This window comes from Grus americana, chromosome 7 (assembly GCF_028858705.1).
Source record: "Grus americana isolate bGruAme1 chromosome 7, bGruAme1.mat, whole genome shotgun sequence".
Taxonomy (NCBI): domain Eukaryota; kingdom Metazoa; phylum Chordata; class Aves; order Gruiformes; family Gruidae; genus Grus; species Grus americana.
The window spans coordinates 14,289,125-14,315,481 of record NC_072858.1 but is presented as its reverse complement, the minus strand read 5'-3'; the positions used below and the strand labels follow the sequence as shown (position 1 = coordinate 14,315,481).

General features: G+C 44.6%; 1 protein-coding gene across 3 annotated transcripts in view; it reads left to right on the top strand.

The window, feature by feature from the left end:
* Window positions 1-26,357, top strand: part of NEURL1 (neuralized E3 ubiquitin protein ligase 1) — a 162,978-nt gene that overhangs the window by 94,011 nt on the left and 42,610 nt on the right. For all 3 annotated transcript variants that reach the window (XM_054832549.1, XM_054832550.1, XM_054832551.1), the window contains exons 2-3: window positions 3,455-3,696; window positions 8,356-8,677. In XM_054832549.1, coding sequence (XP_054688524.1) covers window positions 3,455-3,696; window positions 8,356-8,677 — 564 coding nt within the window. The remainder of the gene's footprint in view (window positions 1-3,454; window positions 3,697-8,355; window positions 8,678-26,357) is intronic.

Below are 26,357 nucleotides of genomic sequence, written 5' to 3'. Positions count from 1 at the left end.
ACAGTGATGTATCTCACCAGCTTGTGTTTCTAAAGTGTCCCTTTCCTTGTCTAAGTCCAATCTTAGTTGCTTGTGTTGCCATCTGAAGTTGCCTGGTGTCTCCTCCTTTTGGAGTGGGCGTGCTGCCCTGAAGAAGTGAGCAAAGGCATTTGTATTTGGCCCACTGCTTTGTAACTTCTCTAAGCCTTTATAGGATGCAAAACCCCATTATTAAATAGTTGCACTTTTTAAACATTAAGGCCTTTTCTGGTCCTTACCAGAAAGTGTGTTCATCATGCAGGAGTCATTTGGGAGCAAGAAGGGGGTCTCCTCCACATTTGCATTATCCACCTGTGGAAGCTGATCCTGGGGTGGTTTCTTCCATTCCCATAGATCATGGTTGCCCTGCATTTCAGCTGTGTGCATGGAGGGCACTTGTCCTGCAGATGTTGGTCTGGCATGGGTTTGACCCATTCTCACGTAGCTGTGCCGGACTTTTGACAGCAAATAAGCATTTCCCTGACATCCTTCCTGTGGGGTCAGGCATGACCCTACAGCTCCATAACGCTGCTCCAGCAGATGTTCTGGACATATGCGTGTTGTTATCAGAGCCTGTTTGGAAAGCTGTGGGCAGTTTTGGTGACTCCATTACTGCATTTTAAAAGGATGCAATGTCCTACGGAGAAGTGCAGCAGTTGTTATAATCACGGTTAAATTATCCAGTAAAATTAGAGCATTGAAATATTAAGTCAAACTAATTAAAATGTGTGTGCCTTTGTGCTGCATAAGTTTCTTTTTGGTGAGTGACTGCTAGCAAAATTTTGAGCTACAAAATTCAGAACTGGATGCAAAGATGGCATGAATTGAACGTATATTTATTGGTAGCAGGTTCTCTTTCACATATATGCCCCACTAGAAAGTATCAAAGAAGTGTTGAAAAAAACAAGACTCGAAATGACCAGAAAAAGTGTTTTTCCTATTTTTCTGTGGATCCTTTGAGTTTATATTATCTCTAATGATTGATTATATCCCTCAATATGTGTCTTGTTTCAGAAATGACTCTGACTTCATATGTATTTTAGAGAAGCTGGAAAAGCTAGAAATGGAAGTTTTTACACTGATTGCTTACTTTTAGTCAGTCTACCTGTAAAAAAGGGATATAGCAAAACCAGAGACACAACTAAGAGATGAACAATGGAGAGATTCAGTGGCCTGAAAAATTTCTGCCAGAGGAGAGGCTTGGATGGTTTACTGTGACCATCTGTCAATGGTCTTGTCCTACAGACCAGCATGACCCACCTGCGGAGGTGGAGTGGAGCAAGGTTAAACTGGCCACTTTTGCTGGCTCTGGCTCATAACCATTTGTGATGGTGAATAGCATCGTGTTTGCGGTGATAAAGGAAATACTTGTTTGCAACATACCATTAAGCCTGAGGAACTCATCAGCAAGGTATCACTAAAACTGAGGGCTTAACAACTTTCCAGAGGGGTGGTAATAGAGAACGTATCTGGTTTGGAAAAAAGCTAGTGATACTGGAAGGGATGCAACCTTCTGTTCTTTGGCACATAAGAGAGCCTCTAATTAAACAGGTCTTAGGAGGTAACCTCAGAAGGTTCTCTCTACAGCGCTGCTGCAGCTCGTGTTGTTTTCTGACCACCCAGTCTGGGCTGTGGGAGAGGCAGGGGGCACTGCCCCGGGTCAGTAGCGTGCCCAAGAAAAGGTCAGGCTCATGTGAGCCGCTGCATCCTGACCTTCCCCATGTCAAGCTGCCCCTTTCATGCAGTCTGTTCCTCCTGAAGGTTTCCCTCTCCAACTTGCCTGCTCAGGTCAACCTCTACTTTTTCTTGGTACTCTGCACCTTATTTCTCTTCCTCCATGTGTGAGGAAGAGGAGAAGGAAGATGACTTATATGCCACATAATTTTTAGCATCAAATAACTCCCAGTTGGTTCGTCTCTCCCTTAAAGCCTTAATGAAAGTTTTTAAAGTCCTGTTTGTCTGGCATCCCTGCTCTGTTCTGAAGGGATAGGACTGTGCTGGAAAATTCAAGGAAAAAACCAGCAAGGAGATGAGAGGAAAAGGCTGGAGTGACTGATGCTGAAGTTGAATTAAAACGTTCTCATCTGAAACCAGGATTTTAAGTTCTGTTGGTAGTTATTCAAGCTCGCCCTGATGACCTGCCATTACAACTTCATGTAGCTTCAAGCTAAAACTGCTCCAAAGGCTGGAGGGAATAGGGGCCAGACTTTTTATTACAAAGCCAAGAATTACATTAGAGGTGTAAGTATTATTTTATAGTAGCTATATAAAGGCACAACTGTCAGCAATTAATTTGCTTGAAGAATGTATATAATTAGTTTCTACAGTTTGCGTGTTTGAGGAATAGAGTTTTTAACCATACTGTTTAGTCATTCATCTTTAAAGCGCAAACTGGCACATTGTTAAGGTCATATTTGCTTTTGTTGCATCCCTGAGTCTATCATGGAATAATCCTTTATTCTGTTGATACTCTGTTTCCAAATCTACCAGTATCTCCTCCCAAACATATGTGCGTAATGTAGTGTGTATGTGCACACAAGGAAAAGGAAGCAGATGACTTGTGTTCAGTATAATGATCGTTTTGTGCTTGAACTGCTGCAGGCTCCCTGTTGAAAAGAACCTCACGCATCCATTCGTTCATGAACAAAGCTGCTGTCATGACTGTGTTGATCGTGCATTGACTCTTTGTGTAGGGCCTTGGTTAGAGAAAGACGTGATCTCCTCCCTGCTTCATAGCCTTTCTCCCTCTTCGCTTTCCTCACCATAATCATAGCGTGCTGATCAATACCTTCATGACAAGTGGGATCTCAGCTGAGGTTCCCATCAGTGGAGGAGAGAGGAGAATGGATGGTGGTTGGTGGAGGAATCCAGATGGGTTATTGCTGAATGGTGCTTGAATATAAATTAGCAATGCATGTGTCCGAGCTGGCACTTAGCACGGGTGGGTAGGATGGCATCCAAAGACACATGGAGGCACGGATCGATGGAGTTGCTGTTGCAAAGGAGGAGTGAGAGAAATGGTCAAGTTGTGTGGGAGTCCTCTGGAAGTGGAAGATTTTTTCCCTAAGTGTGACAGCTTTGATACAGCAACTTCACACGTGCTTTGCTCCAGTTTTGGAACCAATTCTTGCCTTCTCTTCTGATGTGTGGCCTCAAGATGGCCTGTGATTTCAGTGATGAGCTGTGGTCTCCATATTGTGCTCTGTACTATCAGACTGTTCAGACGGAGTCCTCAATATCCTCATAGCCTTTTTATTGTTCATGATGCTCTAGAAACTCTTAGTGACTTACAGAGTGGGGATTTGAATAACTTTTATTTTGATCTATAGTTCCCCTCTGAAGTACCTCTGCTTTTTTTTTTTTTTTTGCATTGAAAGTTTTTTGCTTATTACTCACAGCAGATTTGAAACCCCTTTTTCCCCCATTCTGCTTTCAGATTCCATAGGTGGGTCATTTTCGGCTTCCTCCCACCGATGCCACCACAAGCAGAAGCACTGTCTCCCCATCCCACAGTGTGGAGCTCTGTCCATCAGCCCTCTGCTTTTCCATCCCCACACGAAGGGATCCCAGATCATCATGGACACAACACAGAAGGCAGTGAAGCGCCAGGCTAGCTTCTGCAATGCCATTACCTTCAGCAACAGGCCCATCGTTATTTATGAGCAAGTCAGGCTTAAGGTGAGTAAATGATACTTTCCCTTATTGCCATGTGAGCTGCTATGAATGAATGTCGGGGTGTACCAGGCTTTGGTGCTTGCACCGGATCTTTAGCCCTTCATTGAAAAGCACAGTAGTCAGATCTTGCCCTTAAAGACCTGCAGTCTTTGTTGGTACTTCTGTTTTTGTCTTTGTAATTCTTGGAACCGTCAGTACAGACCACTGTAGAAACTGGGAAGAAAAGGGAGATCCATGCTCCAAAAGAGCTTGTCTGGATGTTAGACAAGGAACAACAGATTAAGTTGAGACTGCTTGGAAAACAGCAACAAAAAAGGGCTGTACTGGCCAGCCTGAAAAGCAGCAGCCTGAGCGTCTCTCTAGCCAACATGTCCTCTAGGCTTTGCGTGCATCCTGCAAAGGAGTTTTACTGGGTGGGCTGAGGGAGGATGAGGGTTTAGTTAAGGTGTTCAGTTCCAAAACAAGCCCTTTTTGTCCTGTAGAGAAGGCAGCAGGGAGCGCTGGTCTCATGGAGGTGGGAGTCACCCTCTCCACAGCCAACAGCGAAGAGGTGAAAAGGACCTGGAAGTGAAGGTGCCTGCTTGTGTGCTTGGCAGGGAAGACAAAAGGGTTTTGCTGAAAGGGTGAAAGGAGCAGTCAGAGCGGTCACAGTTGCTGTCTGAGAAAAGGATCTTTCTGGCGGTCTGCTGACTGCTTTGCTGAATCAGTCACCTGATAGCATTAAGGTCAGAGGAGAGAACATTGCAGGCATCACATTTTTCTCATTGGCAGAAGCCGATTTCACTTCCTTTGTGTCTGTGGCGGCCAGGAAGATGGAGCTGGTATCCCTTGTGCTGCAGCTGGCGTGGGAAGTTCAGCTCCTCCAAGACAGCATGCCTCCATGTGCACCAGGAGCTGCTTCCCGATGAAGCAGTTCATCAGTCCCCTTAGGAACTGAAGCACTTCTTAGGCTCTCAGCACCCTGAAGGAGCTTGGGGCCCCTTGCATTCATCCACAGCTATTTTCCCATTTTTATGCCCTCTAGTTTGTGGGACTGCGTTTTTTCTGTTCTTAGCTGATTCTGTGCATTTCATTGGCACAAAGTAGGTCATCATCTCTGGCAGACATGTTCATGGCACACATGAAAGATCCGCCTGCAAATCCTTTCATTTATGCACAGGGAGTTTTCCAGGCTTATCTACATATAGCTACTGAGTCTGAATTGTTGCCCATTGCTAGAGGTCCCAGAGTGCTGGGACCTCCAGTGGCGTATCAGCCTTCCCTGCCTTTTCCCCTCACAGCCAGCAAAGGAGCAAGAGACGAGGAATATGCCTCCTTCTGAAAATATAGAGAGATTTCAGGCTCAGGCCCATAGGTAGAAAATCCATCCTACATGTCTCATGTTTCCTGTGGAGCCCTTACTGCTTCCATTCAGGCTAGGAGCCCAGCAGGACTCCCTCACCTTGCCTAATGGGATATTTTCCACGTTGGCCCGCCGTTTGGACAAACAACTGCGAAAAATGATTTGGGAGGAGATGAAAGCAGCATTTCAGTTTTGAAAACACCATCAAAGATTTGAGTGGATTTAGTGGTTTAGGCAAAGGTTCTGGGTTATTCCTTCCTCATTCTGAAACAATGTAGCTATCTCAGGAAATTCACACTTGTTTATCACTGATATTTTCGGATTTTAGCTTGCATAACACATGAAAAATCACATGTAAATCCTTCATCTCTGCACAAGGGATTTACGAGCAGAACTCCTGCTGAGTCTAATGAGAAGGTCTCGTGGGAGTAATCAACAGGCTTCAGCACCCTAGGGATGGATGGAAATGTGAAAACATCTTTGCTTCTCTGATAAGTCCGTCCTGCAGTTGCCTTGTTATTGCGTGTGCCTGTGGAAAATGGTGTCTTAAACCTTCTTGCCAGCTAAAGACTAACTATGAACCGAATCATTCAGGTCCTATAATGTCTAAACTCCCTTTGAAAAACTAGAAGAAAGAAGTCATGAGATATCATTCTAAGGTGGTGTATCTCGGGTTTTATTCTGAGATTTCTTTGCATCTTTGGGAATGTCATCGGGCAGCCAGAGCTGTGTGGGGTTTGGGAAGATTTCCTCTTTCTTTGCCTCCGAGATATATGTCCCAGTATGGTTTCTTCTGTGTAACTCATGACACTGCTAGGGAGTGGGGTGAGGTTGTCAAAGGTGGCACAAGAGCAGGAGCCTGAATCCCTGGAAACAGCCATGGCTTAGCAGTTTGGATGCAGATTGGATCTTTTCCTCTCCTTCTGGTACCTAGTGCACTCCCCAAGCTTTTCTGCTAGCAGTGACTGCTGAAGAGAGAATTTGGTCCATCATTAACCATTGCCTTTTTTGGCAAAACTGTGTACCCTTTGTCCAGCTGTGTCTAATTCTTGGCAGGTTTTATACCAGATTTTAATTTGGATATTAGTTTGCCTGTGGTCAGACTGTATTGAGAACTGTTTATAGGTGCTGATTAGTACATGGAACATGTGCAGCCTTGATTACCACATGAATATTTACTTCACGCGGCCTGCGATTTCTGTGAAGTATTGGCAAGAGACTGTGAAATAAAAAATTGTACAAATAACAATGAGGCCATATTTATCTCAGACCCAAAAGCTTTTAGGGCTTGCAGTAAATTTGCTGCAATAAATAATCCAGGCTTCTTCTTGGAGGGTGCGTATATTCCCTGTTTTGGCCCATGCATGTTCCTTCCACCCCCCTTCTGCTGGCAACACGCATGATCCTGTCCCATCCTGGCCAGGCATATAAAATAGCAAATTTGCTTCAGTCCTTTTCAGTGCCACCCCATCGTCCATCCCACAGGTGGGAGCTTCCCATGGTTCCTGGGACTGAGGTCAGTGCTCAGGTGTTTCATGTCAACAGTTTAGGTGTTTGGCTGGACTGAGTAGGGATAAAGAGCAGCACTCAACTGAGGAACTCTCTGTTGATAACCTTTCTTTCTGAAGCTTTGAGTTATTTTCTCTGATACTTTAATTATAAATCAAAAATCTTTAGGCTTTGAAAAATATCTTTCTTGTGAGATTGTTGTGCCCCCAAGGGCACACGTTCCAGATTTGACTTGGAGAGGAACATGTGAAATAAAAATGCAATATTTACAAATGTGATTAGAAGAGAATTCACAGGTCCAAAGAAAAAGTCTTGGAGAATCCCTTGGTGAAAATCCTGTGCTGTTGGTTCCCTAGTTGGGCCATGAGGAGCTGCTGCCAGGCTTTTGAGAATGAAGTCCTGCAGTCCTGGATATTCGGTCTTTGGCATTGCCACTCATTTGAGCCGTTAGCACTTTGACAGAGAGAGAAATTACAGTAAGGTAGCAAGTTTTGTGTGACATTGGATCTGTGGTACCTATCCATGTTTGTGCCCTTGTCCTGCAGCCGAGTGAAACTGTTTGAGGCTGCCAAGGCTTTGATGGAAGAGGGCTATCTCAAGTGCTCTCAGGTTTGCTACAGGTTCAGCGCATGAACAGAAACAGGAATTATGTGTCAAGTGGCATGCAGGAACTGTCCTGGCTCCACATCAGGAGGATTGGATCCAGCATCCTTAGGTCTTTCATTTCATAGTCTGGATGCTGACAGGCTGAATCCATTTGAGAGGAACAATTTCCAGCAGGTTCATACTCAACAAAACGAGAGAAAAAATTCTCCAAGGTCATCAGCTCCATCTGGGGACCATCCTAACCCTGGAAGAGGAAGAAAGAGACTTTGTACTTGGGTGGTGTTTTGGATGTGTTGCATGTGTTCATGACCTGCTGCCTGCTCCCCTCAGATCCCCTTCAGTCCAGGGCTCAGTTCATGTGAGAAGAAGCCGATGACTCTAGAGGCATCTGTGGTCCTTTGTCCTGCTGTCTCTCAGGTGCAGAAGGGTGGATATGACACATGCACCATCCCAAAAACTATAGCAGATGTTCCTGACCCCAGACACACTAACCGCATACTGACAGGTGCGATGTAGATGTGCACAACGTATCTTGGAAAACACCACTCACAGCTGAAATATATAGGTTTTCCCCAATCATAAGACAACATCTATTGTTGCCTCCTAATTGTGTTTTTAATACAGTTAAATACTTTAAATTGTGCTTTCCCACACACAAGTTCTGTGCTGCAAGGCTGTGATTTCATCCAGTCTGACAAGCCAAACAGAGGTAAGATTGTCTTTTACTTGGCTGGGAAACTCAGAAAACCCTATGGTGGTGACTGTGATTCTGGAGCGGGTGCTTTTCCCTCAGGTTGTGAGAGACCCCATCATCTGAGCACCATGGGGGGAAGAGCTCTGCCACTGCAGGTGCTGAGATAAAAGCTTTTATGGCCATTTTTTGGCACATTTTTTTAGAGGATGATTCTTAGGCCAAAAGGAATTACCCTACAAATAAAAGTGAGTCATCGTGCAGCTGTAATTACATTTCACCTCTCTGCATAGATTTAATTTGATTTTTTTTTTTAAAAAATATGTGCATTGTATCCTGAGTGTACATTGCTGATTGCAACTGAAAAAGCTACAGCAGTGGGTGGGTAAAATGTTTCCTAAATCTAGTGGGCTTATCTGCATGGTGGCTGTTGGTGCTCGATGGCATAGAGCCTGTAGCATGTAAGTCAATGTTCACGTGGCAAATGCTGTTATTGCTGCCGTTATCTTTGCAGATCACTAAAAAGCAGTGTTGCTGGAGTGGGGCTCTTCGACTCGGGTTTACTTCCAAGGATCCATCGAGGATTAACCCTGACACTCTGCCGAAGTACGCGTGCCCTGACTTGGTTTCCCAAAGTGGTTTTTGGGCCAAGGCCCTGCCAGAAGAGTTTGCGAATGAGGGAAACATCATAGCCTTCTGGGTGGACAAGAAAGGTCGGGTTTTCTATCGGGTGAACGACTCGGCTGCGATGCTCTTCTTCAGCGGGGTGAGGACGGCAGAGCCCCTCTGGGCTTTGATTGACGTCTACGGACTGACCCGCGGAGTGCAGCTCTTAGGTGAGTACCTGGGTCCGAAGGCGCAGGGAAGATGCTGAGCTGTTGCTGGCGAAGGGCCAGCCTGATGCTACCTGTCCCCCTCACTGTGCTGGGACAGGCACAGGGAAACAGCCGTTGTTCCTTCCCAGAGCATCTCATGACCTCAGCCTGCATCAGTGGATGTTTCAAACTTAGCATGTAAATATTACGTGAGTGGGAGGTGGGAAACAACTGCCACGCTATAGCACTAGAGGCCATCTGTAAATAAGTGGATTTGTGCTCAGAGGTGTTGCTCTATCAGAGCATAGTCTGAAGTGTGGCATATACCTTGTAAAACTTTTCTTTCTATCTCATCTGCTGCTTTCCCCATGCTGCTGTGGGGAAATGCATTTTATATGTTATGGATAAATCCTTCCTGGATGGCACTATTATAATTTTCTGGCTGGTTTAGTGGGCAGATTTGAAACGTATCTTTCAAATTACCTGGGAGAAGCTGCGGTTAGTTTTGCCAGGATGTTGCATTCACAGAGGAGTTTGGTTTGTCCTCTAGAGCGTGAAGGTTGGATATACAGTTGGGGTTGGAGGATGAGGAGTGCTGAGTGCCTTTGTCTTCTGCCATTCTCAGCTCAAATGGAGGTAGTTTGGCATTCATGAGGACTCAATCTAGCCCTAAATGTGCAGGCTGACAAGGTTTGGGCTATTTGAGTTTATACATCTTAGAAGAACTGAAAAAAGTCTCCAAGAACCCAATTTAAGAGGTGGCTAGGTTGCTGGGGGACCAGAGGTGTTAGCATGCAGCCTTGGAGTTGGCTTTGCATTGTTTCTGGGGGGAGAATCGCAGCACTTCTCTGTGCAACAGTAGTTTCATGGGTCTTGTTTTCACCATGGCAAAGGTGATGGTACCTGCTGACCTTCATGAGCTGAAGTTCCTTCTGAAGATGAGATGATCTTGCTAGGCTGAGAGAGATCCTGGCTTTTCCCTGTTGTGCAGCTAATGATCTCTGTTAAAATGACATCTTCATGCTGTATATCAAAAACTTTAATAAAGCCTCTTTCTGACAGCTTTGTTTCCTCTCTGCACTGCTTGCTGTATTAAAAAATATGGTGGCAGGACTGTCTGTAGCAACCTACGCTGCAGGGAAGAGGGATGTGGGTTCAGGAGGTGAAGAAATGGGACCGACCTCTTCTTGCTGCAAAAACTACTGGCCCAAGATCGCACAAGGCAGAGGAATTAAAGAATTTCTTGGCAGCTTTTTGCTTTCTTTTAGGAGCAGAAAGATTTATCTTTTGTTGTGAATCAGCTTGAATCAGAGCCACTAGGCAACTGTTCATAGGCCAAGGTGTTGATATTTGAATTGGGATCTAGAATTTGGGCAAATGTCACGCCAAGGGTTCAGTTAGGAAGAGTTTACGAATGACTCCAAGTCCTCGGCTGTTCTTGTGACATTTGGCACCTTGGGACTCCTCTGCCTGATTAATGAGGGCCCGTAACTCTGGATTATGTGTTTGCTTTCAAAACACCCAAGAAATAATTTCCTATCCATCATCCGCCCCTGCATTGTCCTAGCATCTTCCACATCCCCTTTCACAAGGAAAATGTGACTCTTGCCAGCCACTGACTTGCCTCTAGTCTAACAGGCTGCGGACTCTCCGGTGGGTATAAAGTCCCTGAATGAAGCAGGCAGCTTCTGAGTTTACACAGTTGGCGTGGAGCTCAGATGCGTATTTATAGCTTGTTCCAGCAGCCTTCAGCAGGCTTTAAGCCTAGCAACTGTGCCGAAATGTCTTCGTTTCATTATTACACAGCACCAAAAGTCAGAGCAGGGAAATTGCTGGCTGTGTTGCCTCTGGATCCTATAGACATACCCACTGCAATGCTCTGCACGCCTGTTTTAGTGTAGCAGACCACACATACAGTACAGGACAACTTGCCAAAAACTCCTGGGACAAATGAATTTCATAGCTTAGCTACAAACATATGGTTGAATTCAGCCTGGTATGGCATGCAGGGCATCTGATGGAGGCTGGGGATGCTGGAGTGGTATGTTGAACAGAAGAGCCTAGAATTTCAGATTCCGGTTCAGTGATTTGTTCCCCCCCAACCCCAAACACGTTCCTTGTTCTTGATACTCACTATTTTCCCAGTGACTGTAGGGTTGCAGGGTCGTACTGCGCCTCTGCACTGCCTCCATTTGCTTTTATGTGTATTTCATACAAGAATCTGACCAAAAGCTTTACCATTTCTGGTGGCTGTCTTTCTGTTTATCACAGAATTATTCCTTCCCCGCTCCCAATAATGTAACTTCACTTCCAAAATCAGACTTGCCCAAAAGAAAGACATGCAGCAGTAAGTGTTGTGTCACTGCAAGGTCCCGGCTCTGCGGGAGAATGCACAGTGTGCATTTATGTCCTCAAAAGTCACAACTTCCAAAACATCACATTTTTGTTTTGCTTATCTGCATTACAGCAGCAGTTCCAGCCAAATAAGTTAAGGAGGGCAATGACCAAGTCTAGTGACACTGTTCCTGTCTTATGGATTTAATAGAGAGATTTGAACAAAAGGGGGCCCAAAGCTTGGGAGAGTGAAATGATTCGCCAGAGGTTATACAGCAGTGTCACCCAATTCAGGGATGCCATCAGCCTTGTTGCCCAGCTCAGTCCTGCCTCCTTCTCTATCAGCATGGCAAGGCATTGCACAATACTCTTGCATCACTAAATTGTATCTGTGGATGAAAGAGAAACAACTGGTTTGTATCTTAATTTTTCATTTCCATCTGCTTATGGCTTTACCCATAGTATCAGCCTTACCGGTAGCTACCCACCTGGCATTACTGCTGTCAATGCACAGGTTTATGTAGCTGTTGCAGATCTTCCTGGGTCTGGCTGCCCTTGCTGTATGTTCAGAAGCAGAGCCCTTTGAGCAGCTTCTTCGCCTGCTTGATTTTGTTCTGAAACAGGTAAAAAAGGTTTGCCTGGGCCACTGCATCTCAGCCAGGGGGAGGTCGGGAACTGAGTTTGGACCACGTCTTGCCTGCCACTGCTGGAGCGAGTCAAAATGAGAGACTGGCTTAAATCCACCTTGAAGGTGGCCTCAGCAGTGAGGTACACAGTGCTCACGTGCTCGGTCACAGGTGAGAGGCTACTCCTTGCTCTCCTCACCTCTACCCACGTTATAGAGATGAAAAGGCTTAAACTCACCCAGGAATCTGGGCTCCTCTGACCACAAGGTCTCAGCTGGTTTCCTGCCACAGTGTAAAGGCCCGCATAGGGGCGGTTGTTGCAGTCGAGTGCATGCACGTTCTGTGTTTTAGGGCATGAGTTTCAGCGTGGATGCAGGCTTACGTGACCTCTAAACATGCCCTTATACAGTGACTCCCTTGCCGACATGCTCAACTTGCAGGCAGGATGGTTTACAGCTCTGCTGCCCTTTTTGGGCAGCTAGTTTTGCACAAGTGCACTTTTACATTCTGGGATAATTTAAAGTAATATTTACTAGAAATGTGGCTTAGCCTTATGTTATCACTTCAACATACACACATGCTCATTCACACTTCAAAAAGAGTCCGAGAAAAATGGAATATAAGCAATCTGCTGCCTTGCTGCTATAATAAAGCATCAAAAAAGGAAAGGAAAGGAGCAGCTGTTTAAATCCTGGGGTCTTCAGAGCCCTGGAGGAAGGATGGCAGCTCATGGGAACCAAATGGCGGTGTCACATTAGCCTGCTTCTTTCAAGCTCTTGGCTAGTGAGCCTGGCGTAGACTAAGAAATGTTCATGTACGCTTTCTGTGGACTCACTGCTGGACAGCAAGGGTGGCAGCTTTCCTCAGTGATGTGTAAGTTAAAGCATAACGTGTGTCTTCAGCATTTTCCTGTATCTTTTGGTGGGGAATTTCAGGTTTACCCACTGTATGGTGCCTTTTTGAAGATTGCTCCGTTTTTTGGGTAATGATCTTGTAGTGCAGGATCACAGAATGGTTGAGATTGGAAAAGACTATGAAGATCATCTAGTCCAAGCATCTAGTATCTTTTCTTTCAAAGCGTGACAGATATGCTCTAACAGTACGGAAAAATGGGACTGCAAAGAAATTATGATTTCAGCATACAGCCCCTGCCCTGTATTTCCAGTGGGGTAATGTGAGGAATGATCTGTTCATTTTCCTTAGTCTCATTTGTTACCAGACCCCTTTATTACTCCGTTCATGCTCTTCTCCCATTCATCTGTATTTTCATTCATGCAGTATTTCAAAGTAGTCTTAGTCTTTTGCCAGCACAGACTTGGAAAACCAAGGATACTTGTATTTAGATTGGCACACTGAGAGGCACCTGTTGAAAGTAAAGCTTCACCACCTCTTGGAAAGATAAAATATGTGAAAAACTAGTGAGACCTTGCAAACTGGGAAAAATCTTAAATGCACATGTATTAAATGTACATGTATTAAATTTATCTAAAGTAGAAACAGTATAAATACATACTTCAGTTATGAGTACATATACAGATTATAGTAGAATTAACTGGCAGTGCTATATATTATATTAGATACTAGGGAAATCTTTTCTTTCTCCAGCTCCCCTTCCTAGCTTCTTATTGCTTCATGTTTGCAAAGTATCAAAAGTCAAAATATGAACTGATCATGGATGGAAACGTACCCATCTTGGGACTCAAGCTAGTGTATATTTGACAAGGAAGTTGCACATTTTGTAGGGAAGGAAGGAAACATGTTTTTCTTTCTTTACCCCTGTCAGTTCTTAGGTAAATTGAATCTCTTGCTCCAGGGCACCTTTAGAAGAAACATTAAATAAGCCTCAAACGAGGTGGATTTATGGGCAAATTTCAGGTGTGAATGGTATAAGACTGATGATAAATCCAATTTATCGCATGCATCTGCAATTTTACCATGTGGTTATTACTATTTTATTTTCCAAGTGCAAAACATATTTTCCATTGCCCATGGGAATCCATTTCTGTTGCTATTCTGACACATGCAAATAAGCAGATTGATCTGCTGAGAGTGCTTCGCACTAAACAAAATGGGATAATCAAATATGACTGCACTGTATTTTTATAGTGTATTGTTGAAAGTGGAAGCTATAAACTATTTACACTCTCTGTGGAAGTCTGGATGGAAAAGAATAATATGTGTTTAAACAGAGTCCTACTTAATGAAGGCAAGATATACACGACCTGCAAACAGTCAGTTGTCATTGTTTTTCCGCATCTCCTAAGGGGAGAGAGAATTTCAATTGCTCATAAAGTTTTATTGTCTGTAGCTGTTGTCTCTATGGCAGCTGCAGGAAGGTCTCTAACACGGCTAAAAATGTGAAAACAGTTTAATAAATAACTAATCTCGTGCCATTTTAATCCCTGCTTTGCCATAGCACCTCTGGAGGGACATGTTTTTCCAGATGCTGTAGGTATCCACAAGTTAGCCCACAGCCCAAAGGCAGCTCCTTGTGCCTGAAGATCTGTCTGTCCTCCAGGTCTGTCTGTCTTGCTTATGATAAGGCTGCCGGAACAGCAGCACTTTCAAGCAAGCCAGAGTTCATCCTGGCCTTGTGAATGCAGTGGCTTTTTTTCCTTCTCTTTGCAGCTGATTGTAAACAACAGAGAATTTGTGCCTGTGAGCCTGGGCAGGCATCTGCCCCCAGCCCTGCCTGAGCCGGGCGGGAAGGCAGCATCTCCCCAGCCCTGCCTGAACTGGGGCGGGAAGGCAGCATCTGCCCCCAGCCCTGCCTGAGCCGGGCAGGAAGGCAGCATCTCCCCAGCCCTGCCTGAGCCGGGTGGGAAGGCAGCATCTGCCCCCAGCCCTGCCTGAACTGGGGCGGGAAGGCAGCATCTCCCCAGCCCTGCCTGAGCCGGGTGGGAAGGCAGCATCTCCCCAGCCCTGCCTGAGCTGGGGCGGGAAGGCAGCATCTCCCCAGCCCTGCCCTGCCTCCCGCTGCCTGCCCTGGCAGCGCTGGGGGTCTCGGGCTGTGCGCGTGAATGGCAAACACCGAGGAAGTCAGAGCAGCCAGATGCCAAGTAAAATAAGATCTCCAAGGAATCAACATTTCAGATTCACCGGGTCTCGATGAGGTGTTGAATTATGAAACTGCACACGTGCTGTGTGCGTTACGTATATTTTATCAGCGTTGCTCGTTGGTGTACCTGTTGCTTTGACCTGAACCACCTTTGCCTTAGCAGGACTGCTCGTAGAGCTAAAGCATTGCTGCAGGTGAACAGAAAGGACAAAATCTGGCACGTAATGTGCTATCAGGGATATGTACGTGATCCAAAATTGCATCCGCATCGGCGTCAGGAGGGCCTGCAAGTGAACCTGGGTAGGAATGAACTTGAGAGGGATTAGTCTGGCTATTATTGCCCAGACTGAGAAAAATGAGGACTGTAACAAGACAGAATGACCAGTGGAAAAAATAAATTCTGTGCTTTATAAAGTTCCTTTAGTTCTGGTGAGCTGAAATATTGTTCCTAACACAGGCAAGAAGGGCTATATAATAATATTTTCCATGTTACCCATAAAAGCACAATGAAATTTGAAAACTCTGACATTTGTAAGTGGTGTTTACGTTATGGGTATGTGTACGCTGTAGTTCAGATGCTGACATTGCAAAGGTAGGCCCCTGTGCTGAAAAAAACGATGCCTTCACATTAAATATCTGTTCTGATGAGTGATGTGTGCTTTAAGGAGGTAAATATTGCTGGTTTACTCTAAGAAGTTTATCTTGCCTTTGCTAAGTGGTGTTATTTTTTAGCAGAAGCGTGGAACCTGTAGTCTGGAAACAGTGATTCCATTTAAAAGGGCTTTGACCTTATTTTACTTCTGTTAAAGGTATAAACTACTAGAATAATTGAATATGTACTGAATTCATTACATAGTTATAGTCAGTTACAGAAGTTTCTAGTATAGACAGGGCTTTAGAGAATAATAACACACCACTAATGGAGCAGGGTATTTTTTCTGAGAAAGATTTCAAAGGGTTCCTTATGTTAGCAAGGATTGTGGCGTTTTGATTTAAACCTTTAGGATAAGGTATCTATGTTGGTTTTTAGAACAATATATTCTCTTAACTGATAATGTTGCATACAATTGTATTTTTCTTAGTTTGTTTAATGTGCTTCCTATTATAATTTTGGAAGTAATAGGTGTCTTTTTAAGAAAATTGGAGAGAATATGTTGATACAGGGAATTAACCTTTGCAGCTTTCTTAATACTCGTCTCCAAAATACTCAGCAAAATAGCTTAAACTGTACAAACCTTGGGCTGTAATGCTGAAAGCTGATTCCTCTTCATTCGTAACGCTATAGGTTGACAAAAAATAGGTTTACTACAATGTAAGATCGTTGGAGGTGGAGGTAAGTTTTGGATGTAGATCATCTGGTAAAAGTATAACAATTTATTGTAGTAATCTTGCAATTCCAGCTGTTCCAGCTGTGGAGGCCCTTTCCCCTAAGCCTGTATGACAGATGATGGCTAAACATTGCTTATATGATAAAACTAAACACCGGCTCTGTACAGTATGTCTCTGCTGGCATGAGATAGCACTTTGTCATTTCAAAGTCTAATTGGTATCACAGCTGCTGAATACGCAATTTACCGTACAGAGGATACGATTTTGTTATCCCCATAGGGGTCTGGGTTATTAAAAAAGTTTGACACCTTTAATAAAATTAAATTGGCTTTTCCATCCATATCAGCAACAGAGCTAAAAACAGGATTGCTTTGTACTCTGAAGTCTCCATCTGTTTTTCCAAGCAGTATAAGCAGAACTGTTGTTGTTGGACTCAGTCTGGAAATCCTTACCTGTAGTCCTACCCTACTCTTGGTTTTACCAGCCTAAACTTGGAGTCACTCTGGTTTTACACTGTGAGCAGAATCTAGCCCTGGGTTTTTGCTCATTCATCACTTTTCTTTGGCCAAACACTGAGCAGGAGAAGTGCCTCCAGACCTTGCCTGGCTTGTCCCGAAGAAACCAAAGCATTTTGACAGAGGGAACCTGTGCCGATCCAAGCCAGGACCTCTCCTTCCATGTACTCCTGTCAGGAGAAATGAGCCTTTTGGGGTCTGTGTGAGTGTAACTGCTCACACGTGGCTGAAAGCTGGCAAAAATGCAGGTGGTGTCATCTGCTTGTGCAGACTCAGACGATCTTTCGTTAGTGACTCGGGTCTGCAGTCACTAAAGCTGCTCTCCCAGCACTGATGGATTGGTGCTGCAATGCCCAGCCCAGTCAGGCATGCCGTGCTGCCTGCCACAGCGTTAAACCCTCACCAAACTGTGCTGGCAGTATAACTGTTGCTAAGTTATGGTACATTCTTGCATCAAAAAGTTATTGTCCATATGTGATGCGTAAGAGTGTACCTGCTACCAGTAACCTTAGACACCAAGTTTCACACTAAATCGTGATGCTAATACATGGGCTAGAATGAACCGTTTGTTCATTTCTGCCAAAGATATTAATTAGTTAGGATTTAATTTCTGCCAAAGATATTAATTAGTTAGGATTTCCTAGGCAGAAAGAGCCTCTCTGTTCATCAGCTGTACGTGACTCTCTTCTGACGTGCGCGAAATGCAATTCGTATGACTGTGTCTGTACAAACAGTACAGTGCAACTTTGGGGTTGTCTAGGTAGAGGATGTATTGAGTCAAATGAAAAAAAATTCTTAAAAAGTAAAACTTTCAGTGTTGCTTGCAGGGCAGGCAAACGCAAAGGTGTCATTGTGCTCTGGGGCAGGGGTTGGGGAGGCTGGGAGCGTGCACGGAGGAGGGATCTCTGCGCTGCCCCACGTGTGTGTGTTCTTTCCCTGCAAATTGGCTTTGCTCCGTGCTGGAGGAGAGCCTGAAGCTGAGGGGGTCCTTGGTCTTGCGCCACTCTTCTGTCTTCAGCATGCTGCAGTCTTGTTCCTAGTCCTGGCCTTAGCTTGGGACCAGCACACTGGGTCACTGAAGGTCTTGTGAATCCAGTGTCCTGTCTCTGACAACGACCAGCATCTCTAGGTCCTCCTTGGAAAAAAATTCTGCAAGTGCAGGTGTAATTTTCTCCTGCCTTTCGTCTTTAGTCATCTGGAGCTGCTATGCTACTTCTGTTCTCCAAGATATACTACATGCGTTGAATCAACTCCTGATTTTGATGCAGAGGTTACATCAGCTCTGCTTATGATGCAGCTGATCCTGCAAGGTGCTGGTGCTCAGTGAGACGCTGGGCTCTTACCTCCTGCTCAGACATTTAGGGAAATCTGGATCTTGCATTCTTCTATCACACTCTTTTAATCACATTTTCATAATATGTTCTTCTGACAGTATTACATGTTTCCCCTAAGTTGTAGCATTTAGTGAAAATATCATCCCTTGTACTGACACGCACTAGGTGAGTGCTTCTTCCTATTGTCACGGGAATTGCAGCAGGGTACTGTTGGCAGAACTTTGCAAAATTTATAAAAAGCATTTCCATGTATATAGGCTAGAACAATATGTCCAGTCACTTACAAGTTTTGATTTTCATGCATTAGCATCTTTTTGATGTTAAAGGCCTTTACAGAAATATTTTAAAAGAAATTTCTATTCTATCTGCTCCTATTACATTTTTTGAAACTAAACTTATTTGGGATTGGTAAATTTGTAATCTGTAGCTAGGGATAAAAGATTGATAAATCAGATTTCTGGCCACTGAATCAAATCTTGTGCCACTGGCTATGGCTGGTGTGTTTAAGAAGATGAAAATCTCTTGTGATGCATCTGGCCACCGGTGTGACCCTTCACAGATAATTAGTTCTCTTCAGGAAAAAAAAAAAATGTTTAATTGCTCTATCTTCTTTTAAGAGGATAAAGACCACTCCAGGGAAAAAGCCTTTAGAATCCAATAATCCTATTCCTGCGCTGGTACTGTGCCAATAAATACTGCACCACTTGCATGGAAAGATCTGAAGCCTCCAAAATCTTCAATGCAGAGTGTTCCCTTATTCTCTCCACACCCAAATCTGGAGGACTGCAGCACCTCAGGGCTGTGTAAGTGTTTACTTGAACCAGGAGACTGATGACAATTTGATCAACGTGTTTCCATTGACATTTACCTTTCCTCCTTATTCTGCAGTGGTGTTTCCCTGGTTGATTTTCTTTGCCCTCTTCGGTATCTGTAGGCAGCAGCCATCACCCTCCTGAGCCCTTCATAGGTATCAGCAGACCGCTCTGTTATCCCAGCGTGGCTGGGACGTGTGAAAGCATCTTTTGGACAAAACCACCAATGCTGTTGGTTTCTGCTCCTGTTTATAAAGCCTGGTTGGTTCTAGCTGGATCCAATTCAATGACTCTGTACGCTGGAGTACACTCGTGTTTCAGATGAGCCTTGACATTGCCTGCATTTGTCAAAACACTTTTTATTACTTTGTTCCTAACATGGTAGAGTCTGTGGATCTCAACTGTAACACTGCTCGGGCAGGTGGAAGGAAATTGGCCTCATGCTGAAGGTCACTGCTAGAAACAGTTGGAAAGAAAACTGAGCTGATGGAGAATTTCACTGCGGAGCTGCAGGGACTGGCAATTTCAACTCAGCCTAATTGGCTCACTCAAGAGAAATACATAAATAATGTGGTCTTAGGCCATAATCACTATTACGACTATTTGTATGATAATTTCAGTTTTGGATGTGAGATCTAAAAGACCAATGCTCCGTAAAAAGCAGATAAGCTCCAAAGAGTCTAAGTAACAATCTCGTGGTGAGGCAGAGGGTGCTCTACATTGGCAGGCTAACGGATGAAAGCTGATGGAGGAGATATGCAAGCGGGAAGTGAAATACCATTTTTTTAAAGGTGTGTAGTTCCCAACTGGACAGTTTACCCATTCTCAGTTGCTCAGAAAAGACGACTGCATAGGCTGCAGGGCCTGAATTCAACAGGATGGTGAACTGCTTACCCACCTCTTGCACATATGTAGTTGTATCTGGTGTGCCAGAAATCAGGTATATGCTTGAGTAAGTCTGTTAATTCACATTCCTAAAAATAGCCATGTGCTTAAGTGCTTTGCTGGATATTTTTCTTTGCCATCTGCTTGTTACTGGGTTCTGGGCAGGGCTTGCTAGGTCAAAACCAGTGGTCTGTGGTTAATCAGTAATTGATGGTTATGCAGGGATCAGGCTCTGTGCTTAATGGTTTCCCTGAGAAGTAAAGACTCTTTTAGAAGGAGGAGGAGGAGGAGGAGAAGAAAGATCAGTGTGAGCAGGGGAGGCTGGAACACACTGCTTTTCTCCCAGCAATGCTTGCTTTTCTTGGAAAACATGGCTAGTTTCTGTGCAGGAAAGTTTAAGAAGGGATCCAGAAGCATGAGGAGAGCAGGAAGATAAAGGCATGGAAACAGGGTGAGCTGCTGTCTGAAAGTGATGGAAGAAGGACAAGTTTGGCAAAGAGAGATCAGGTTATGTTCATTGGGAAGGCAAGAACAACCCAGTGACCAAGATACCATCCCTTTCTTGCCTGGTTTGTTCACTCAGACAAGGTTCAATTTACACTTGTAAATCACTGGCTCATTTTGACTTTGTGTTGATAATTCGTAACCTAAAGGCTTTGGTTGTTGGTTTTGTTTTGTTGTTTGTTTTTTTTCCCCCTCCCTTTATCTCGACAGCACAGGGTGTTAGATGTGTTTGAACTGTTTTGAATGGGTCACTGTGAATGCCTGGCATGTTCCTTGAAGATAAGTGAGCTTTTTTATCAGGTCAAGTACGTCCTACTGACACTCTCTCTATCAAATGGATCATGAAGATACAGGAGAAAAATGACACATGAGGAAATATCTGAGTCAGATGTGTTTCTTACATCCCAAATTAGATTGGTGGCTTTTTGTTCTGCTCTTGATAACACCTATTCCTCTTTGTGCAACGGCTCTTTTCATCATATAGTTAGAATCATAGGATCGTTTAACTTGGAAAAAACTTTTAAGATCATCAAGTCCAACCGTTACCGTTAGTTAATTTATTATAGAAGTCTGCTAATAACAAACATTGGCAGATCTATCAAAGGGGTGTTTTGGCTGAAGGTGAGCAGGCCGTGTGAGGAGAGAGTAGATACTCTTTTGTCTGTCAGTGCTTTGCAGTGGGGATTTCACACTCCTCAGTCTGTGTCTGTGGAATTTGCTGCCGGATGAGCTCCTGTCTATTGAGTTGCGCATCTCTAGCTTGCTTGTTGAGGGAAAAAACTCTCTAAAATATGTACTGAGTGTAGTATTTTCCTACAGAGGGTTTAGTTACAATGGACAACCTAGAAAATGAATGCAAATTACTTGCAAATGTGGCTTTAAAAGGGACTAGTTAAGCTAACCTGAATCATTTCTATGGGCAAGCATTTAGAATTGAAATAGCCTGACTTTGGTTTAGCTAGAATTATAGTGAGTTCAGCTGACATTTGATTTACCTTGAGAGTTTTACTGGCAATCACAAAAGTGAGGGGGAAAAAAAAATCTTAGCCCCTCTCTGAGATGAGTACTGGGGTAAATGGTGGCCACTGCACAAGCCCAGGCAGACATCTCTTCCTGGCTTTAGCAGAAGGGTGAAACCGAGCAGTGGATGACAGCAGCTTCTCCAACTGTTCTGGGTAGACTCAAAGAGAACTTCACCATCGCTCCTGGAGATATTTCACTGTTGGGGTTATTCTGGCATAAGCGTCACCTGGGGCATATTTGCAGCCAGCAGTCCCAGATGCTCACCACTGCTGTCCCCTCCTCAGGATGTTCCTATTGGCAGCTGTTTGACAAAGCTATTATTTTATGGTATATTTAGTTCTTTTTTATCTTTCCTCATTGTCAGTCTCTCCAGCCCAATAATCATGTTTTCTTCTTTACCACAGCCTCCATATCCTGCTGTCATTCTAAAAATGCTTCTGTGATGTTAAATCTTTTCCAGTTATATGATGAGAATTAATTCATTCTGATACAGCCATGAAAATCTGATTCAATTCCTTTTTTTGGTATCTCAGTCACAGTCCTTGATCACAAATCAGCATGAGTCAGAATTTCCCAGGTTATTATTTCCTCCAAAAGGCTGATTGCAACCCTGTCTCCGTATTTAATATCCTTTTCCTGACTGCGGTGAAGCTGAGCAGTTGAGGCTGCAGTGATTTTATTTGGAGACCTGTCTGCTGTTTTGTCATTTGATGCCACAAGTGGAAAAGAAGATGACACCAAAGAATATCCCAGACCAGTTTTAGTGTTGCAGTTTCCCATCGTCAAGTGGTTGAGTCCATGCTGGCTCTGCAGCATGAAGATGCCTACTGAAACAAGCAGGATTTATTTCTCTGGAGACTAAGAAATCTTGGGTCACGGGTGAAGAGGGAACACAGTGGCTTTATCAGCTTGTGCCAGGACATGAGAATTTAGTAACAACGGGTTTTCAAACTGGCCATATTGTGCTGAGATCTTCTGCCAAAACAGACTGTCCTGAAATGTTTCAGATAGATAGGTTTTGAATCCTTTTGGGTTCAACTGGTTAAATGAGTAGCTTATCTGGAGTTACTAAAAGTAGACCAGAATGAAAAATAGGTGGGAAATACTCTCTCTGAGGCACTTAATCATTAATTTATTCTCTCCAATACATATTTCTCTCTCAAATTTTATGTCTGGAGGGCAGGACCACGTTGGCTGCCCATTGAAAGAGTGGAGTGCCGTCGGTCTGTTCTTCTGCGTTGGGCTGCGCTGTGGTCAGGAGAGGTTTGAAGGCGCAAGGAGGCTTCCCTTTCCTTACAGAGAGCCTCTGGCTCTGGAAGCAAACACAGGAGGAAATCCTGCTTCCACTCACCATTGTACCTCTCCTTATTCTGAAGGATGTGCTGTCGGCTGAGCCCCAGCTGAAAGGGCTGCAGGAAGGAGCAGGCATTGCTTCTTGCAGGTCACAGGAGGCAGAGGAGGTCCCTGAGCCTGCCCCAGGGGGTTTGTCACTGCACAAATTCAATGCCCAGCTTGAGGACTAAGGAACCATTTCCATGTTTTCTATTGATTGCTGCAGTTTCCTTTTGTGGTTCTCTTGGGTCCTTCAAATAGGGCAGTAGTAGCTTTAATACTCACTTGGGTTTTTTGCTTGCTTGTTTGCTTCCTGCCAAGCTCTAGGAATATTTTTTTATCACATGAAAAGAGAAAAAAAATGCCCAGATAGAGTTTGGCCCATTATTTTTATGAGGGAAGAATATTTATTAGGATTTAATTGTGCGGGAAAAGCAACTGAGCATTGCCTGCAGGGGAAGGCCTTTACACACTGGTATGAATACATCAGATCAATAACTAATGGTTAACAGGAAGGGACAAAAAGCCATCCTTAATTTTAGCGGTAAAGGATTAGCTCCCGATTCAGGCTCAGATTTCTCATCTTCCTGGGACAAATCACACAAGTGTCTGCTTTCTGCAGGTGGAGATACTGCTTTTCTTCCTGAGAGGGGACTGTGGTCCCCTCTGAGTTATTGGATTCCTCGTGTGCTGAAGTGGGCAAGCCAAGCTACTGGTCCAACAGAAGTGCCCTACCTTTGTTTGACTTCTGTGCCTTGTGAGTGTGCTTCTGGCAGAGACATGAATTACTGTTTCATGATTCAATTTTATATTGTGTTCCATATACCAAAGGCTCTGCTGTGATGCTGCTACCCTGGTAGACACAACCATTATTAAAGCTTAGGTGAGTGAACTCAATTTTCCCTAAAATTTCCAAACGATTCTAGGTATTATTAGTGAGGATAATTAGGATAAAATGCTGGTACACTGAGCAGAATGGGTGGCCTTTGTGAGGCTCATCCATTATTAATCAGCCATGTAATTTCCCTTAAGTGACAAGGTGCGATTGCTTTTTTATAGGCTCAATTGCATCTTCATGCTACGAGCAGAGATGAGACCCTCTCACCTGCATTATTGTGAATTACCCATTTGGGAAACGAGGATGCTGTAGGTTGGAGATACTGCCTGGGAGCTCGCTCGTGACACAGAGAGACAATCAGGTGCTGAATAAGCAAGAAATTAATTCTTCTTCCCCTTTCTCCTTTCCACATAAGAGACGGGTTTGTTTTTGCTGGAGCTTTGCCTGCATCAAGGCTGCAGTATGGAGCCAGTGTGTGCTGTCACACTCAACCTTTGGCGTGTCAGAAAGCGGATGATGGTGGGGGCAAAAAGCCTTCTCTGATGGTGGTATCTGCTGAACGTGCCTGCAGGGCAGAGGGGCTCTGGGGGGAGCAGAAGGCAGGGGCACCAGCCCTACGTTAAAACAAACTCCTCACAGATGAAAGAAATGTAGTACTCTGATTTAGTACAACCTAATAGTTGTGCTTCAAGTGACTTATAATGAAGAACGAATCAGTACACGCTTCGTTAAAAACAGAGTGATAGCATAATAAACATAACCTTATTGAACTCAAGGAAGCATAAATCACTTGTAATTCAAAAGCATTATAAAAATAATTATGATTCACTGCTGAACTCTGTTTTACAGTCTGTGAAAACTTCTTATATTTTGCTTTCAAAAAGGCATTTCTCGTAATCAAAGTTGTTGCAATTAGAGGGAGCGGTAATGATCCAGAAGATAGTTGAGCGATGTTGCCTTTTTGAGGATCTGTACAGCTGCCATTGTCATAGTGTGAATAGCGATGCTTGGTGTTGGCAGAGAAGCTCCCATGGATCAGAGCTCCAGCAATTGGAAATGGTGTGTTTTGCAATACACCCCCATTCCCCTAAACCTACCATGATGTTGAATTCCATCCACTTAAAACAGAGCCTATGTTTAACAATAATTTAAATCATTATCCTGCCTGTCAGCTCGGAGTTAAGGGGCTGTGCAACTGCGATTCTCTGTTTAGAAACTGCCTGGAATAATAACTTTCAGATGTCTCAAATATGCACCACTTATCTATAACATCTAAATACAAATGTCTCCCTGCTGAGCAAGCCCGACACTGTTTACCTATCATGTCCAAACCATTCCAGAGGGTTTGCTTGGCGTGGAGCGGAAGGCCCTATATCCGCAGCTCCGACAGCACTGTCAGTGTAATGTTTTTCAACTCCTCCTCACCTTTAGGTGATTGCAGAGAAAGAAACAGCCTAAGCCTGGGGGTGACAAGTGAAGAATGTCCCCACACATGCATCCCCCCCTCCTACCCCCATGCCAAGGGTAAAAGTGCATTGCGAGCCAGCCCCGCGCTCTTGCAGACGGGATGATGCTCGCGCCGTTGGGTCCCTGCCAGCCTGCTGTGAGATGATCCAAATGCTGAATCCCGCACGCCCTGGGCGTGCTGGGGCTGGGCAGTGTCGAGGCGCTGTCGCCGGCTTGGGGGCCCCGGGCTCTTTCTCTGCATGCAGACCTCAGTGGGACCTGTCAAGTCTCATTGAACGTCAGGCTCCAGAACTGGCTTGCGCCGTATGCTCCCCCCGCAGCTACGGCACGCCAAAGATGTGTGCTGCGCAGCCGGATGGCTCCGCTGCCGCCCGAGGAGCTGCCGTGCTGGATGCAGGCACTCAGCACATCCCTCGAGGGGCTGCAGGGGCAATGGGCTTTGGTGTGGAGCTGCCCCTGCAGCTTGTCTGAGAGTAATCGGCACAGAGAGAGCTGAAAAACTCCTCTTTGCTACAGCTGACCTGTGGCTTATCATGGGGGAGCCCCTGTGAGTTTTGGGCCCTCTCCCAAAGATGTGGAGTGTCTCATGCCATCCATGCCTGGAAAGAGAGGAGCTTCATCCCCAAAAGGGGCATTGGCTACCAAAGGCCTCTGCATGATGCTCTACCACCTAACGGGATATGCTACGTAGCCTCCAAATTTCCTAATGGATCCTGGGGAGCCCCATGCAGTGCTTGGGCTTTGCTTCCCCTGGGCACACAGAACCCCCTTAGCTGGTGTGCACTGTCCTGATACAGCCAGTGAAGGTTAAATAAGGAGAAATGAGAAGCATTTAATGCATCTTTGCATCATCTTTGGTCCCTAGGTGAAGTCTGAGTCACAGCTCTTATTCCATATATCAGATCTATGCAAATGTTATTGACGTTCTTCCTGGGGCTCTTATCCCTTTGCTCTCAGTTAATTCCTGGATTGTCTGTTGTCCAGCCCCTGCAGCGCTGCTGCTCTCCTCATGTTGCACAACAGCAGGTTGTCTGAAATGTATGTGTTCTGGTCATTGAAAATTGCTGCTATTTTATTAGATTTTATAGAAAGTGTGAAAGTTAGACTGTTAGCAGGGGCCAGGCTTGGTAACAAATTGTTTTACATGGCTATGGTTATGGAAGCAAGCCTCCCCCCAGTCCAGTTCGGACAGGAGTTAGCATGTGTGTGTGTGTCCCCAGCCACCCAGGGCTGCCACAAAAGAGCACTGCTGGTCCTCTGCCTCTGCGGCCAGGTTGAGCCCATGGTAGCGTTTTTCAGAATAGCTGCAATCAGTGAAGAGTGCATAGCATTGGCTGAGCTCAGAACATGGTTTCTTCTTCCTTTTTCTTTTTTTTTTTTTTTTTTTTTTTTCCTAACGTAGGCTTCCTTGTAGGGATGTGGCTTGGAGAGGAGTCCTTTACAGCTTGCTCTCAGCCCACTCAGGAAACCAGGTCAGTGAGGCTCAGTATCTGATGGCTTTCTTCATGCAGCACGCCTGCCTGCATGCACATGAATATACAGTCCAGTTTACTTGCTTGAAATGCCCAAATTGTGTTTCTGTTCTTCATGAAATATTCATCTGCTTGGATGTAGTAAGCCAGGTTTTTCTGGTGGTGGTGCTCC